This window comes from Mirounga leonina, unplaced genomic scaffold, assembly GCF_011800145.1.
Source record: "Mirounga leonina isolate KUSES-001 unplaced genomic scaffold, KU_Mleo_1.0 Mir_195, whole genome shotgun sequence".
Taxonomy (NCBI): Eukaryota; Metazoa; Chordata; class Mammalia; order Carnivora; family Phocidae; genus Mirounga; species Mirounga leonina.
The window spans coordinates 11,956,122-11,970,736 of NW_023270490.1; the positions used below are offsets into that span (position 1 = coordinate 11,956,122).

The 14,615-nt window shown below is 55.5% G+C and overlaps 1 protein-coding gene across 1 annotated transcript; it reads right to left on the reverse strand.

Moving 5' to 3' along the window:
* Positions 1–545: 545 nt before the first annotated feature.
* YTHDF1 (YTH N6-methyladenosine RNA binding protein 1) lies at positions 546–14,106 on the reverse strand. Its single transcript, XM_035025553.1, has 5 exons — positions 13,935–14,106; positions 13,704–13,728; positions 12,362–12,441; positions 3,473–4,993; positions 546–1,793 (listed from the first exon to the last, which is right to left on the reverse strand). Exons 1-5 carry the CDS (start codon positions 13,959–13,961, stop codon positions 1,767–1,769), a joined length of 1,680 nt encoding a protein of 559 aa, XP_034881444.1. The 5' UTR covers positions 13,962–14,106; the 3' UTR covers positions 546–1,766.
* Between the last annotated feature and the right edge of the window lie 509 nt (positions 14,107–14,615).

Consider the following 14,615-nt stretch of genomic DNA (forward strand, 5'->3'; position numbering starts at 1 on the left):
AGGGAGCCCGATGTGGGGCTCGATCCCAGGACCCCGGGATCATGACCCAAGCCGAAGGCAGATGCTTCACCGACTGAGCCGCCCAGGCGCCCCAAGCATGAAACTTCCTGATGCACATGCTGACTTAGGGAGAGCGTGCTGGTGTCTGCAGCTGACGAGCGGACGGAGGAAGGTCAGTGCGGGCAACCGGGCAGTGGACGCAGGACGCTCACGGAACTCCTGCAACTTCGCTTACGTCTGAAAAGGCTTGCAATATGTTCAGGGGACTACAAACTGAGTGAGAACTGGATCTTTACGAAGTTGCCTGGCTGGCTCAGTCAGTAGAGCATGCAACTCCTAATCTCAGGGTCCTGAGTTCAAGCCCCATACTGGGCTAGAGAAAATTGAAAAAAAAAAAAGAAAAAAGTTCCTTTAATCTTTTCCACAAAGCATAGCGCAGGGTGAGTGAAGTTAGGATATTGTGCGTTTCGGGGGATTACTGGCTCCCTGCTGCAGACAACAGAGATGGCGTCTCAGACGCAGCTAAGAATGACAGGACAGCAGACTTGCTAAATAGGTATTGTTTATTAAGGCTTGTATTCTCCAGAGGAAAAGTTATCCGATGTTGTCCGTGACTCCGTACAGGCGGTAACAGTTCAGAGAATGACACGTTCTCAATACAAGTCTAAATAATACAGCTTAAACTTGAACTCAGAGGGTCTTTTGGAGTAAATAGTTTTCAGAAGGTACCTGCTCTCTAAACAGTCAGATCCCCTACAACGGGCGCGTGCAGACTGTGCTGGGGCGACAGGCATGAGCACCATTTTCATGCTTAGAGTCAGACTCCAGGTGGCAGCGAGTTCTTCAAGGTCCCTCATTCCACAACACAGGACAGCAAACTCAGTTTCTCAAAGGTTTTTTGTTTTTGTTTTTTTTTTCACCCCTTCGACAGGAAAACGAAACCCGCTGCACACCGTGGAAGGACAGTCCCAGCACCAGCTGCACTGGAGGTCCTACGAGGGAAGCTCAGCGTCGTGGGTAAACAACTCAGAACGGCACTGGGACTCGCAAGTCAAGAGCTGGCTCAGGATGGCCGCACACAGCTGAGCCCGGCTGACCGCTGAGCCCAGGCCTCCGCCAGCCACCCCACATCCGCCCCGCCGGGGTCGAGGAGCCGCGAGGGACACTCCGCACCAACACAGCATGCTCACCGAATCTGAAGAACTCAAATCTATCTTTCTGTCTAGTAGAAAAGTCAAGTGGACAGACTAGCATTTTAGACAGATAATGGGCAATAAAAATAGCAAACTGGCCAAACAAGGTGATCATTAACCTGTTGATTTCAGCATTTTGAGAAGTATTTTAACAGAATACAGTAAATGACAAAACAAGCCATGGTTTCTCGTGTTTGCTAGAAAGTAAGAAAGGGTGAGAAAGTCCCCTATAAAGATGTTAAGTGACAGTGACTCAGAGTAAGAACATAACTTCTGCCAAACAACAAGAGAACCTTTGGGACGTATGAGGTTTTCTGTTCTGTCGTGAAGGGTGCTTGTGTTTCACGTTAGGTCTGACTAATAAGCGGACAAAACACATTCCTTTATTAGTGAGCTCTGTAATACTATAATACATAGAAAAATACAAATGAACGCAGATCCATCTGGGCAAAAATAAAAGACAAAGAGCATAAAGATGCAACGAGTCAGGCCCTGCACAAGACAACAGCACCAAGCACACGTTCTTAAGCTTTTTCAGTCAAATGTCAGAACACAGAAGATGCCGGTTCATCCTTATTGTTTGTTTCGATTCTGCCGTTCCTGTAAAAAGAAAGAGAGTTTAACAAACTGAGTGAACATGCCACACACACTCCCTCAGAAGCGAGGTTCCAGGCTGCCCGGTGGGCTGTGGCCCTGCCTGGGACCAGTGCACCCCCCCGGCACTGGCCAGGCCACGGCAGCACGGGAACCAGGCCTCCGAGAGCCACCCATCCACGGCATCCACCCGCTCGAGGCAAGGCCCCTCTGGCCAGGTGTGTCTCCCCTCACACACAGCCCCACCTCTCCCCACGTCTGCCTGTCGGGCTTCTCATCAATAGGGTCAGAAGCCCCCTCGGTCCTTCCTTAAAATGTTGCAACTAAACTCAGCCTGAGACATGGAGACACGGGTCTAAGAAGAAGCACACCAGCAGTGTTCTGGTGGAATTTCAATTCTCTCTCGAGCTCACTGGAGGACAGCTCAAAGCCGTGAACAGCCTCAGTCTGCCTGCAGGCAGGACCCCATGGACCAACTCAAAGACTTCCTCTTCCCAAACCCCACTCGCTAACGTACGTTTAGGACCCTAGAACCTTAAAACACCAACTGGGTCATGGGCAGAAATTTACCCCTAACCTCAACTTCCAGAACCTACTGAGCTTCGGGAAAAGACCCAAGTGCCACAGGATCTAAGATAAACCACAGCACAGGCGCTGCCTAAAACCCACCAAGGATCTTCAGCTTCATTACCAATGACCTCTGCTCTATCCCTGTAAAGTCAGCAATTCAGTATTTTACTTTATACCTAAAAGAGTTAAAACACAGACTTTCACTAACTGGAAATAATGACAAGCCCCTCTCTTTTCCACTACGATGAAAGAGGAACCAAGTCATTTTCACGTCTTACAAACTTGCTACAGCAGGTGTAGCTTCTAAAACCGCAAACAGCACTGTTATCTATGTGCCCCATTATGCGCCTTTCAGCTAAAACGGGCCGCAAACCCATCTACTGTCAACCAAAGCTTAAGAAAAGGATATTTTAATATCAGAAAAGCACAGCAAAACTTGGGATGAACTCTCTCAGACAAACCAGCTTTACAAAGTGTGTTACGCTGTCATTCTTCCCATTTCTGGGCCAGTTCACAGGCGTCTGAGCCCTGTTCTCCTACAGCACACAGTCACTCCCATGGGCTACGCCAGCTCAGGCCTGGGACTTTCTCGGTCACAGGGCGGGAAACAGAGCCAACCTCACGGCCCACTACGAGGCTTGCACTCTGGGTTCCAGATGCTCACTGTTACCCCACCCCCAGCTCTTTACCACCTAGATGCAGAGTTCCAGACTAAGACACTGGGGTTTTGAGGGAGAAAGAAGCAACGGCCTCTAGACCAGGGCTTCCCGCCCGCTGAGGGCAGGGCCTGCAGCCCCAACAGCCCCGCTGGTCCACCCCAGTGCCACAGAGTGTCATTCCTAAGTGTTCCTGACAGAGGCTGTGCACTATGGTCCCAATCATTATGTTCTCTGAAAACGGAAAAGTTACGTAGTGACATTCCACTTACACATCACTGCTGGGGACCATGCTTGGGAAGCGCAGATGATGCTGCCCACACCCTCCCATGACCGTGCTGCCCCTGCTGCAGGCCACTGGGAACTGGCGGTCCCCGGGCCCCACCCAGCGCGCACGGCCTTCAGCCTCAGCTCTGGCCCGGGGCCTCCAGAGCCCGTGTCTGAGGAAGCCAGACTCACCTTGCGCACCACCTCCTCCTCCTCCTGGCGCTTCTCATAGTGAGAAAAGTCGTCAAAGATGGAGGTTGTGTGCTTGTAGGAAGCGATAATTTTCAGCACTTGCTTTGCTTTTTCTAAGGGCACCTCCTGGGTGTCGCGGGAGTTGGTGACCGGCTTGTTGTCGTTGTTCTCCAGCCTGATGTGCCGGAGCTGGTTGTTGGGCACGTCCTTGACGAAGATCCACTTCACGTCGAACTTGCCCTTCCACTTGTCCTGAGACCAGACCCCAGCGCTCGTGCCGTAGTCCACGGGCGACCTCATCTCCGCCACCCCGCAGAAGTGCCCGCTCCCGTTGACGCTGAAAAGCAGGTACACCGGCCCCTTGCTGCTCGCGGCACGGAACGCACCGTCCAGACGCTTGTTGCCATGCTCGGTGCTGCACCAGATGGAGTACTTGATGGAGCGGTGGATGTCGTCCTCAGAGTAGCTTTTTATGATGAAAACACGTCCACTTTTAAGATTCCAATCAAACTCTTTAGGGTTATAGCTGTGGGCAGCTTTCAGTTTCTCAAGAACGGGGTGGGACTCCACGGTGGGGGCAGAATTAGGCTGGGCATTTCCAGGAGAGTTACCGTCACCGCCGGTCCCTCCACTCTGCCCAAATGCCACATTTCTGTTGCGAGGGGCGACCCAGCGGGTTTGGGGTGGCTGCTGAGGGTTCGGATACTGTGGCTGGGCCAAAGGGGGAGGCTGAGTGGGAAGAGGCTGCACAACCGGGTGGGACTGGGGGGCAGACTGGGGGGCCGGAGTCTGCTGGGGAGCCGGAGCCTTGGGCATGGGCCCCTTGTTGTCCCAGGTGCCAATGTCCATGTTATGCTTTATCGGTGGAGGGGGCAGGGCAGCCCCGATTACAGGTCCGCTCTTTGCTTTCATTTTCGGCTGGGGTTTTGCCGGCTTGCTGGCAATGGCAGCCCACGAGGTCGGCTTTGAACCTGGCATATTTACGCCTGTCCCACCATTGCCAGAAAGGACACCAGTCATCGCCACACTGCTAACGACTGACCCCACAGTCTTGACGGCAGAGGTGGTGACATCCCCGATCTTCAGGCCCACCATGCCCTGCTCCAGGCTGTTCATTCCAGGGGCCTTGTTGAGAGTGTCACTGTGAAAGCCCGTCTGCCCATCCACAATCGTGCCACCCAGAGAGCTTGGTGGGTAAGTGTAGCTGCTCCCATACGCGGAGCTCTGAGCCTGCTGCCCCTGAGACCCACTTGTCCCCCAGGCCGAGAAGGCGGGGTTTTCGGGGAAAAAATTAAACCTGTGTTGATAGATGTTGTTTCCCAGGCCCCCAGGCTGCCCAAAAACAGCGTCATGCATAAAATGATGGTCTCCGTTACTGAGCTGTCCATAGGTGGTGAGGTATGGGATCGGAGGGTCCCCTCCGGTAGACCAGGGTGCCTCGTTGAGGGAGTAAGGAAATCCGATGGACGGTGGGTAATAGCTGGACAGGTAAGGATCCGCCATGGAGGGGTAACTGTTACTCTGGGGAAACAAGCACGGGATGAGTTAGGCCGCTTTCAAGACACAAGCCGGAGGGGATTTCCTACGTAAGTACAGGCTGACTTCAGAGCACGTCCCTGCCGACGGGAAGGCTAAGAGCACCGACTGAGAACGAAGCCGGGACTGAGAGAAGCCGGTGTCCGTCTGCGACGTCCTGGGTCCAGCTGCCGTGACCAGGCTCAGCCACTCTACCACTGGCTGTCTGCAGTCTACTCGGCAGTCCCCTCTCCCCCCACCAAGGAGTGGACCCGGAGTGAGGAATCGACCCATCCGGCAGGCAGTGATGCTGACCCACACACGACAGCGCGGGCAGCACAGAAGGCGAAGACGGCTTCACACAGGCAACGAGAGGTTCCGAGCTGCAGGACAAGCTGGGGTGCTCAGGGACACTCGCCCCACAGCCTGGTCTCACGCTGACTGCTCAACACGCCCAGGGGGTCCCCGCCCCCTGCCCCCGCAATACCCTTTCCCACACGCCTCTCCTGACAGCCCACCCCCTCTTCCGAGTCCAAAGGGGTCTCGCCATCTCACATCCCCACCCTGTCCTGGGCGTCGCCTTGGGCTCTCACAGTGGCTCTGACAGCTCCTTCACCAAAACTCTGTGTCCTCCCTGCTCTCTGAGCCAGAGAGGCCCTCACATCGGGCTCCAACCAAACCTGGGGTCCCTGACTGAGGAACCACCTGTGTGGCAGCCGGGCCGCCCCTCGAGGCAGCAGGGGCTCATCTCAGAGTCTCTGGAAGCCGGCCCAGGGCGCGGATTTACACCTGGGGGCAGCAGTTCTGACAAGGCGCCTCCTTGGGGAGAGACTCACTGGGGGTCTGGCCAGAACTGGGCCCCCCAGGCCATGCCACTGTGGGTGACTTAAATGGTTTCCTGTGGGGCGTGAGTGCTGGGGGGTGTTGGGGGGGAGGCCTCCCACCCAGGGCAGCTGACCTAAAAGTGGAAAGGCTGCAAAGGAAAACAAGAGTGGGGGGCAGCGGCAAGCTTCCCAGTCTGTGACACCATCTTCTGACCGGTCCCCATCCTCTCCCCTACCTTCCACCCCAAATAGCCAGGAAGTTCTACATGGAGAGCACTGGCTAGAGACCTCCTCCTCCAACCCCGCACCTCTCTCCAGGTGAGAAGACCTGCTGCCCCGGCTGGCACAGGGTGGCTGCTGCCACGTCCAGTCCCAGGGACTGACAAGGCGGGAGCTGGGCTGAGGCAGCCACGGAGGGCTGGAGTACCAGACAAGCAAGCATCTCCGCTTCCCTGCAGTGGGAATGCGGAGTAACTCTGCAGACCCCCGGAGGACCCTGTGGAGAACAGGCTGCTCCCCCAGCAGTCCCAGCACAATACGTGCCTGTGGCGACCCAGCCCCCTGGCTGCCAGTCCCCACGGCCACCTCCCCCCTCCCTGTCCCATCGAGGATTCATGGGGTTCAAGCATCACAGTTCCTTCCTGTTCGCTGCTCTCCTTGACAGCAGACTATTCCAAAATCAGTTTTTAAAATGGAATTAACGATTTCCCCTGTAACAAAACTCCTTAAGATGCTCAGGAAGTTTAAAAAAAAAAAAGACAACAAATGGCCACCATCGATGTTCTACAAGCCTCGGAAGAGCCGGAGCTACCCTCCCTTGAAAGGATTTCAGTGATTCTGGCCCCTTTCCTAGAACCTCTCCCTCAGTTTGCCCGCACCCAACCTGGGCCCTCAAAGAAGCCTCCTGAAGGGGCCAATCGAGAGAGCGAGCAAATCACCAGGTCTGGGCAGAGGACATGCTGCGAGGTGCGGGGCAGCCCCATGGACCAAAGCCTTGGTCGCTGGACCTCAGCATCCAAAGACAGTTCACGAGACGCCAGGTGCTCTCTGCAAAGGACTCCCACAGGGTCGGTACCTCACTCGTGACTCACACTTAACCCTTAACCATAACAGGACATAACTTAAGACCCGAGACAACATATGTTACAGTAACCACTTAAAGTCCTACCGGTGAGTGGAAAAACCTAGCATTCCAGTCCCGCGGACCCCGCTGTGCAGAGGCGGTTCTCAGTGGCTTCCACGGAAGCAGGACTGTCCAGGGCAAAGATGAAGCAACCCGGTCGGCATCCCCTGAATCCCGCATCTCTGCTCCGGAGGCAGACAGAGGCAAGGGTGTGTCTGGGAGTGAAGGGTCAGCCCTGGCTATGAGGACTCAACCCCCTCCCCCTGAGCACTATGTTGCTGGGGTTTTTTTTGAGCACTATGTTCTTATAGCGAAAGCAACGAAGACTCACTTCTGGTTGCCAGATGAAGGAGCGGTCCTGCAGCGAGAGCGTCCACGGGTGGCCGCAGGCCCACTAGGAGCTGAGCCACCGGGCACCGCGGTGCACCCCTGCACTAGCATTCACACGGTCCTCCTCCGCACAGGCCCTGGCACTCCCCGAGCAGCCCACCACCAACACCCAGGAGCTGGGCTCCATGCCAGCCCTGCCCGCCTCCTCCCAATGCTGCCCATCCTCACCGGGGCACGAGGGGCGCCTGGCAGGCCGTGTGTGTGAGCCTACCTTCTGCCTATACCCCATCTGACCGGCAGCTATTTCCTGCTACACCGGTCAGCTTTCTTTCGAAGCTCTGAAAGCCAAGCAACAAATCAGTCTGCAAAACTCTGTGAAGTCAGTCATTCATCCTGTAAGAAGACCTGGATGTGTTCACCCCCTTACTTGCTCTCTGGACCACACACTCTCCTCCCAGCGGCCCCGGTCAGTCTGTCGGTCCACCTGCAATGCGTTGGGGCCGATGGCTCCAGCCTCAACTTCCAGAAAAACTGACATTCTACTCACTTGTGAAGGTGATCTGGAATGTGACCCCCACTGACGGGGCCCCACCCCGGACGAGGCCAGACGCAGCCTGGAACGCCTGCTCCCAAGGGACACGCTGCCACTGACCACGGCTCAGCCTGGCTCGTTGACACCAAACAGGCAGCCTACTCAGCCCGCTGTGCACCCAGGGCTGCCAAAGAGAAGTCCAGGTACCAGGGATGCCAACACACGCCAGGCTTTCCCTCAGCATGTCGGCCTCGCAACAAATCTCCGTAAGGACAACACAGGTAAAACCACCACCCTGACCGATGCTCTCGCACACATTCTACACACGGCCTTTGGTGGAGTACAGGGCCTCAAAAACGGGAGGCTGACCCATCCGCAGGGCAAGAGTAGGCAGCAGAAGTGAGGAGAGACACTGCCAGGCGCTGGACTCTTCGGGGGCTTCCCCGAAGCCACACCCAAAGGGATGAACCAACGGCACAGACAACACAGACTTCAAAGCCAGTGACTACTATCCCCACATCATTTCCACTGAAAAACCACAATAAAACACAATAGTCTACCCTAAAATTCAAACTTCTTCATACTTAAAAAAATTTAGCCACGCTAAAAGAGAAAGAAAAGGAACTCATTCTGAATGGCCAGAACTGAAGCTTAAGTAAATTAAGTACACAGGGAAAGGATCAAAGGGACGCAGATGCTGGGCACGAAGCTCTGAGGCCCAGCAGGTGCACGTGGCGGAAGCCCTGGGGATACGGGTCCGGCTGCGTGTGTCCCTGAGCAAGAGGACTGTGGCTGCAGGCCCTCGCCTGGTGGGGCTGTGTGCAGGGAGCCCGGTTTCTGACACAGAGGGTGTGTGCCTCGGTCTCCAGCTGGAGGTACGTAGTTTTGAGCAAGGAGACAACGAGAAGTACGCAAAGATCCCACTAGGCCCCGCCAGCCGCACTCCGTGATGACCTGTCCCCACTGGCTGGCTGGCATCACTGGAGGCTACAGCCTACAAGACCATGCACTCCTCGCCAGCCCCTCCTGTCACCCAAGCCCACCACGACGGCCCAGCACAGAGCGAGCCATAAGCCACGGGGCTCACGGGCTCTTCATGTGACATAGGCCACCAACAGGGCATCGGTGTAGCCTGGCTTTGTGCTGGTGGGCGAAACCCCCCAACCTGCCAGAAACCCTGGGCGACAGCTGAGCACAATTTTCAAGACGAGTTTGTCTTTATAAACCGAACACCTCTCCAGGCCAGACAGAAGCTCCCTGCAAAGCGTAAGGAGGTACAAATTTCAACTTAACCAGGAGGTAACTTCTGAGAGCTGGCGTACCACGAAGAGACACAGAGAGCCCAGGACACCCTGACCCTAAAGCACCCCCCGCTAGCACTCAGGTGGTCCTGCTCCAAGTGCAGAGCAGGCCTCCCTGCACCGGGGTGACAGCTGGCACGGCTTTCCAGAACAATGCTTCAGGACGAGCTGAAACCAACTACGAGCGACCAGCACTGAGACTCGGAACAGGAGAGTTTACACAACATTCCTATAAAGTGAACATGTCCTATTAACACTGACAGCACAACTGAATTATTGAGAAAAAACTAGGAAAGTTTACTCCTGTTCCCTTCTGTCCCTGTCTCACATGACCAGGCAAACCAATGTGTTGACAACTGAGTACGTAGTCCCAGCTGCCCTTGCTTAACTCCCATAGTGCCCATACTGCCTGGCCCCTCCCCCAGAATCCCCACCCAGAATGCTGCCCCCAGAATCCCACCCAGAGCCACCTCTCCCAGAATCCTCAGCTAGAACCCCTCCCCCAGAATCCCCCCACAGAACTCTCCTCCCCCAGAATCCCCACCCAGAGCCCCTCCATAACCCCTCCCCTAAAGCCCCACCCAGAGCCCCTCTGCTCCCCAGGGTTCTCCCTCCCCCCACCATTCCCTAAAGCTGACTGAAACGTGTTCCATGTCACACAAGGGGATCCAGAGCTGCTACGTCAATGTAGGATGGTCCTGGGGGCAACTAGGAAGGAAAAAAAAACACACCAGAAGCAGTGTCCCGAGACTTTTCTGTGGGAAAAAAAAAATCACCTGCCCCGAGGACAACACTTCCGTTACAGTGCATTCCAAGTTAAATTAACTTGAAAGGCCTGCTCTGAAACACTTTCCTAATCATCCCAGGTATTAAAACTTCAAACACAAAAACCGAAAGAGGCTCCAACTTGCTGCTACAAACATCTGGGTGAAACAAACCACAAAGCACCGCGGGGCTGCCGGCTCTACCCACCGCCTTCACCGTGGTGGCCGCGCACAGGACGAGTCACTTGTGTGCACCTTCACATACGTGCAGCCTGTCACTCGAGACGAGCACACGGCGGGCGACTGCAGGCGTGCGGCTCCTGGCCACCCAAACCACTTCTCTCACTCACTCAGTAGCAGCCGTACCCTCAATCCGAGACCCGGACGACCAGCATGCAGGCGCTTTCTTTCCTCAACAGCAATCTTCACCAGCAGAGTCCAAAACTGGACGTGTCATCCATCCCCAGGGACTTGTCTGCAAGGAGGCCACACTGCATGGTGCCCCCCCCCCCCAAGAAGAAAGGAGCAACAGACACAAGCACAAAAGGAGCCCTTGCCGTGGTGGGAAGAGACACGTCCCCCCACCCTCCCACCCCATCACTGGGGAACGGAGCTCTGCCACAAACTGGCTCCATCACTTGGGCAAACCAGGCCTCTTCTTCATCCACAGAACAAGAGGACCAGGAGAATTAGGATCTAAGAGCTCTCCAGTGTTACCTGCTTCCTACACTCCAACAGTGGAGTGTTTCTGGAAAACCTGTTCGCAGCCAAGAACGTGGATTTACTCTCAAGCAATGTGCTGATTAACCATCTTGCTGAAAACCACACACGCTAACAGCCGGGACAAACAGCGACTGTTTTATGGCTGTTCATGGAGCGTCTACCTACAGCGGTCTTCGCAGCTGGCTTCCCCAGGGTGAAGAGCTGTAACTACCCTCCTGACGGAAAATCATCTGCTCCACTTCCAACCAAGGCCTCCCAATTAACATGAAAGCTCCTGCCTTATAAAAACATTTCAAGTGTATTTGAAGCAATCCCCCCACCACTTTTCTCTGGTTAAAACTTAGAACACCCTACTGCTATGATAGTCAAATCACGTAAGGAACAAATAAGATACCAAGATAAAATAAGTCCATTTAACTGCCTGCCATTATCTCTGGCAATGCATCACTGAGGCCAGGGCAGTTCTCCTCTGCAGCACCTGGTCCTGCCCAGAGGAGGGGCGGATTCTTGGGGGGGGGGGGGGGCTGGTGCTCTATAAAGAGTCTCCTGGGTGTTTTTGCTGCTGACCTGCTCAATGCAATAAGAAGGACAAAAATGGGGAAAAGTTCTAAGTTCTAAGACACTTTCGATAAGAGCAGACTAGGGAAAAAAAGAGGCAAAATAACTTTATTCCTCTGCAAGAAGAGGCTAAACTTGGTTTCATTCTAAAGCAAACAAACATAGTACATTTAAAAAGTGGTAGACATCATGGGGCACCTGGGAAGCTCAGTTGGTCAAGTGACAGCCTTCGGCTCAGGTCATGATCCTGGAGTCCCTGGATCGAGTCCCACATTGGGCTCCCTGCTCAGCAGGGAGTCTGCTTCGCCCTCTGACCCTTCCCCCTCTTGTGCTCTCTCTCTCTCTCATTCTCTCTCTCAAAAAAAAAAAGTGGTAGACATCATGCTTAAACCTACACTTCAACTAGCCCGGTGGTTTTAACAAGGGCAAGCCGGCCCCCAGGAGACACTGCCGAGACATTTTTGGTTGTCCCGCTGGTGTGTGTGTAGGGGAGCCAGTTACTAATGGCATCTTGTGGATGAAGGCCAGGAAGGCTGCTAAACATCCTACAATACACACACCTCAAAGACTGTTTCAGTCCAAAACATCTATAGTGCCACGTATCTAAGAAACGGGCAGCTGTGACCTACCGGGGCCTGCATAGCTACCAGCTGGAGCTTCATGTGGCCCACCTACTGTTACCCTCCTAACAATTTTATATGAGCAGTTACCACAACCAGTTCCACAGAAAAGGGACCTGAGACACAGAGAAGGCAAGCCACCTGAGGAAGTGTCATGGAGTCAGCGATGTAGCGAAGATTTGAACCCAAGGCCAAAGTCTGACGCCAGAGCTTGGTTCTTAGATGCTCTCCTACACCACAATTCTAATGCCCAGAGCCAAAACAACTCACCAGGAAGTTTCAAAGAACTCCACACACCTCCACTCTGCCGAAAGCAGTGCATCACTGAGTCACCAATGCTGAGACCAAGAGAAGTCCACGTGCATACCGCCCCCATGAGACACTGTTTCCTCCAGAGAGCACAGCAGCCCCACCCATGCCCCACATGTAGCTCAAGGCTACTCGTCCAAGCAAGTCGTCAGCATGCTACTTCTAATGTTTTATATTGTGCTTCTTGGTTGTTAGGATAATAAAGTCAGAAACGTAACAGTAAAGGTACATTACAAAACTCAAGAAAAACTAACACAGAAAGTAGGTTATTAAAAACAACAACAACTCACCTGATTTGACTGTCCAGAAAGGTAGGGCTCAAAGTCATTGTCATGGACCGTATCCTTCTGATGCAAAGAACCATTTTGCACTAGAAGAAGAAATTGAAAAATATTATCTCCGAATTAAAGAAAATCACTTTTAGGCATAGAAATCAAAAGCTGTAAAGTCTACATCCATCAATTCCTAGAAGTCGCTTTTATTTAAAAAAAGAACACGATCAGTATCCCACTGATATTTACATAACTACCTACAATGGTGATGCAGAACTTCTGATAATTTTGATTTTTTAGAATTTCTTTTTGAAGATTTTATTTATTCATTTGAGACACAGAGATAGAGAGAGAGAGAGAAAGAGAGAGCATGAGCAGGGAGAGAGGCAGAGGGAGAGGGAGACGCAGGCTCCCCGCTGAGCCAGGAGCCCGATGTGGGACTCGATCCCAGGACCCTGGGACCATGACCTGAGCGGAAGGCAGACAGACGCCCAACCATCTGAGCCACCCAGGCGTCCCAATATTGATTGTTTTTGATAAAGATTTAGTCATAATTTGGTAGAAGTTGACAAGATGCAAGTGCAGACAAAATAACGCAAGGCGTGGTCTGGGAAGACTATGTAGGCCAAACAGAGGTGGGTGCTTCCACAGGCCCCACAGTGCGTGCAGGACAGAGACCCAGGGAGCTTCCGGCACAGCTGGGAGGGGCTGTAACTGGATGACCTTTCTGAACTCATTGCTGTCCCGCTCCCCACTTACTTTCCACTGTTACAATGCTCAGCCAAAAAGGGAAAGCAAAGGTAAATAAAGCGTTGGGCCTTTTCCAGTCTTAAAACACGATGCACCGTATTTGGTTACACCCGAGTAACACACACTGCTTAAAAACCGCCTACCCGGTAAACATGAAGTGTCACTTGCGGGTTTGCCCCGGAGTGAGTTTCGGGGGTTTATCCGAAGCCACAAAATCACAAGAGATGACCCGAGACTCGCAAAGCAAGGGCTGTAAGTGCTGGGGTCCCGAGCTAGCTGGCAGGGCGGCCCCAGAGCCGCCCAGCGCGCCCGCAGCCAGCCCGCCACCCCCACCCCGCCGCCTCCTTCCCTCCCCCTGCAGTGGGGACGAGGGGGATCGCTCGGACCGCCCATTTGTTTACTTCTTGAAAAGCCCGCTTTCAGACTGCCAAACCTCCCCAAACGCTACAACCTAAAATTTTATCTCCCGGAAGCACACGGAGAAAAGTTTCCGGTTCCAGATGCCCTTCCTGGACCTCTCCCTCCCCCGCAGAGCCCGCTGTCGCTCGGGGGGCTCCTGCCCCCCCTCCGCCTCCCCGGGACCTGCACAGCCCGTGCCCACCTGGCTCACCTTTAGTATCTTGTCCTTTTGTTCTCTGCGTCGCCGCAGGCCGGGACGTGCGTGCAGACGGAACCCGGGAGAAGGGAAACACAAAGTTATTCACGAGCAGCCGTCCCAGGCGTGCGGCGCGCTCCGGCCCGAACGGGCCCCGCGCGCACCGGCGCCCCGACGCCCCCGACGCCCCGCGCCCCCGGCCCCCGACGCCCCGCGCCCCCGGCCCCCGGCCCCCGGCCCCGCTACCTGGGGGTCCACGCTGGTGGCCGACATGCTTCATGAACAGCCCGGCGAGGCGCGGGGCCGAGGCGCCCGCCGGCTCGGGCCTCCCCGCGAGGCCGGGCCTGTCACCCGCGCTCTCGCGGCCCAGGGCCCGCCGCCTCCTCCCCGGGCGCCGGCCGCGCGGCGGCGGCGGCGACCACTGGGCGCGCGGGCCGCTCGCGGGGCGCGGCGCAGGGCAACAAGCCTGGACGGGACGCACTGCCGAGGAGCCGACCCCAATGGCGGCGGCGGCGACGGCGAGGGACGAGGCTGCGCGACGTCAGCGCGCGCAGAGCAGGCCGGGAGCGCCGACAGGCCGCCACGGCCGCGCCTGCGCGCCATCGCCCGGCGGGACGGATCTCGCGCCCGGGTCTCGGAATCGCGCGGCGGGGGCGGGGCGAGCCCGGGAAGTCACGTGGGCGACCTGCGGGCGGGCGGCGGGGGGCCGAGCGGGAAGCGGCGGGTGGTTAGCGGCTGGGCTCCTCGGTGCGCCCCTCCCGCCTCAGCCCCTGGCGCCTTGTGCGTATCCCCGAGGTCTGAAGAAGCAGCTGAGCCGGCGAGCACGACCACCTACCTGAAGCCGCTTACGGCAGGCTGGACCCCAGACTACCCTGCCGCTCACCCAGACGCCCCGCAGACATTCCTCAGAGGGGCACCCTCAGTGGA

What these genes read in the sequence shown, in the direction of transcription:
- YTHDF1 (XM_035025553.1), bottom strand. Translation starts at nt 13,961, where the DNA reads ATGTCGGCCACCAGCGTGGACCCCCAG. An exon ending in CCACCAGCGTGGACCCCCAG is followed by an intron (nt 13,729 to 13,934) that starts GTAGCGGGGCCG and finishes GCGGCGACGCAG; the next exon opens with AGAACAAAAGGACAAGATAC. An exon ending in AAAAGGACAAGATACTAAAG is followed by an intron (nt 12,442 to 13,703) that starts GTGAGCCAGGTG and finishes TTCTTCTTCTAG; the next exon opens with TGCAAAATGGTTCTTTGCAT.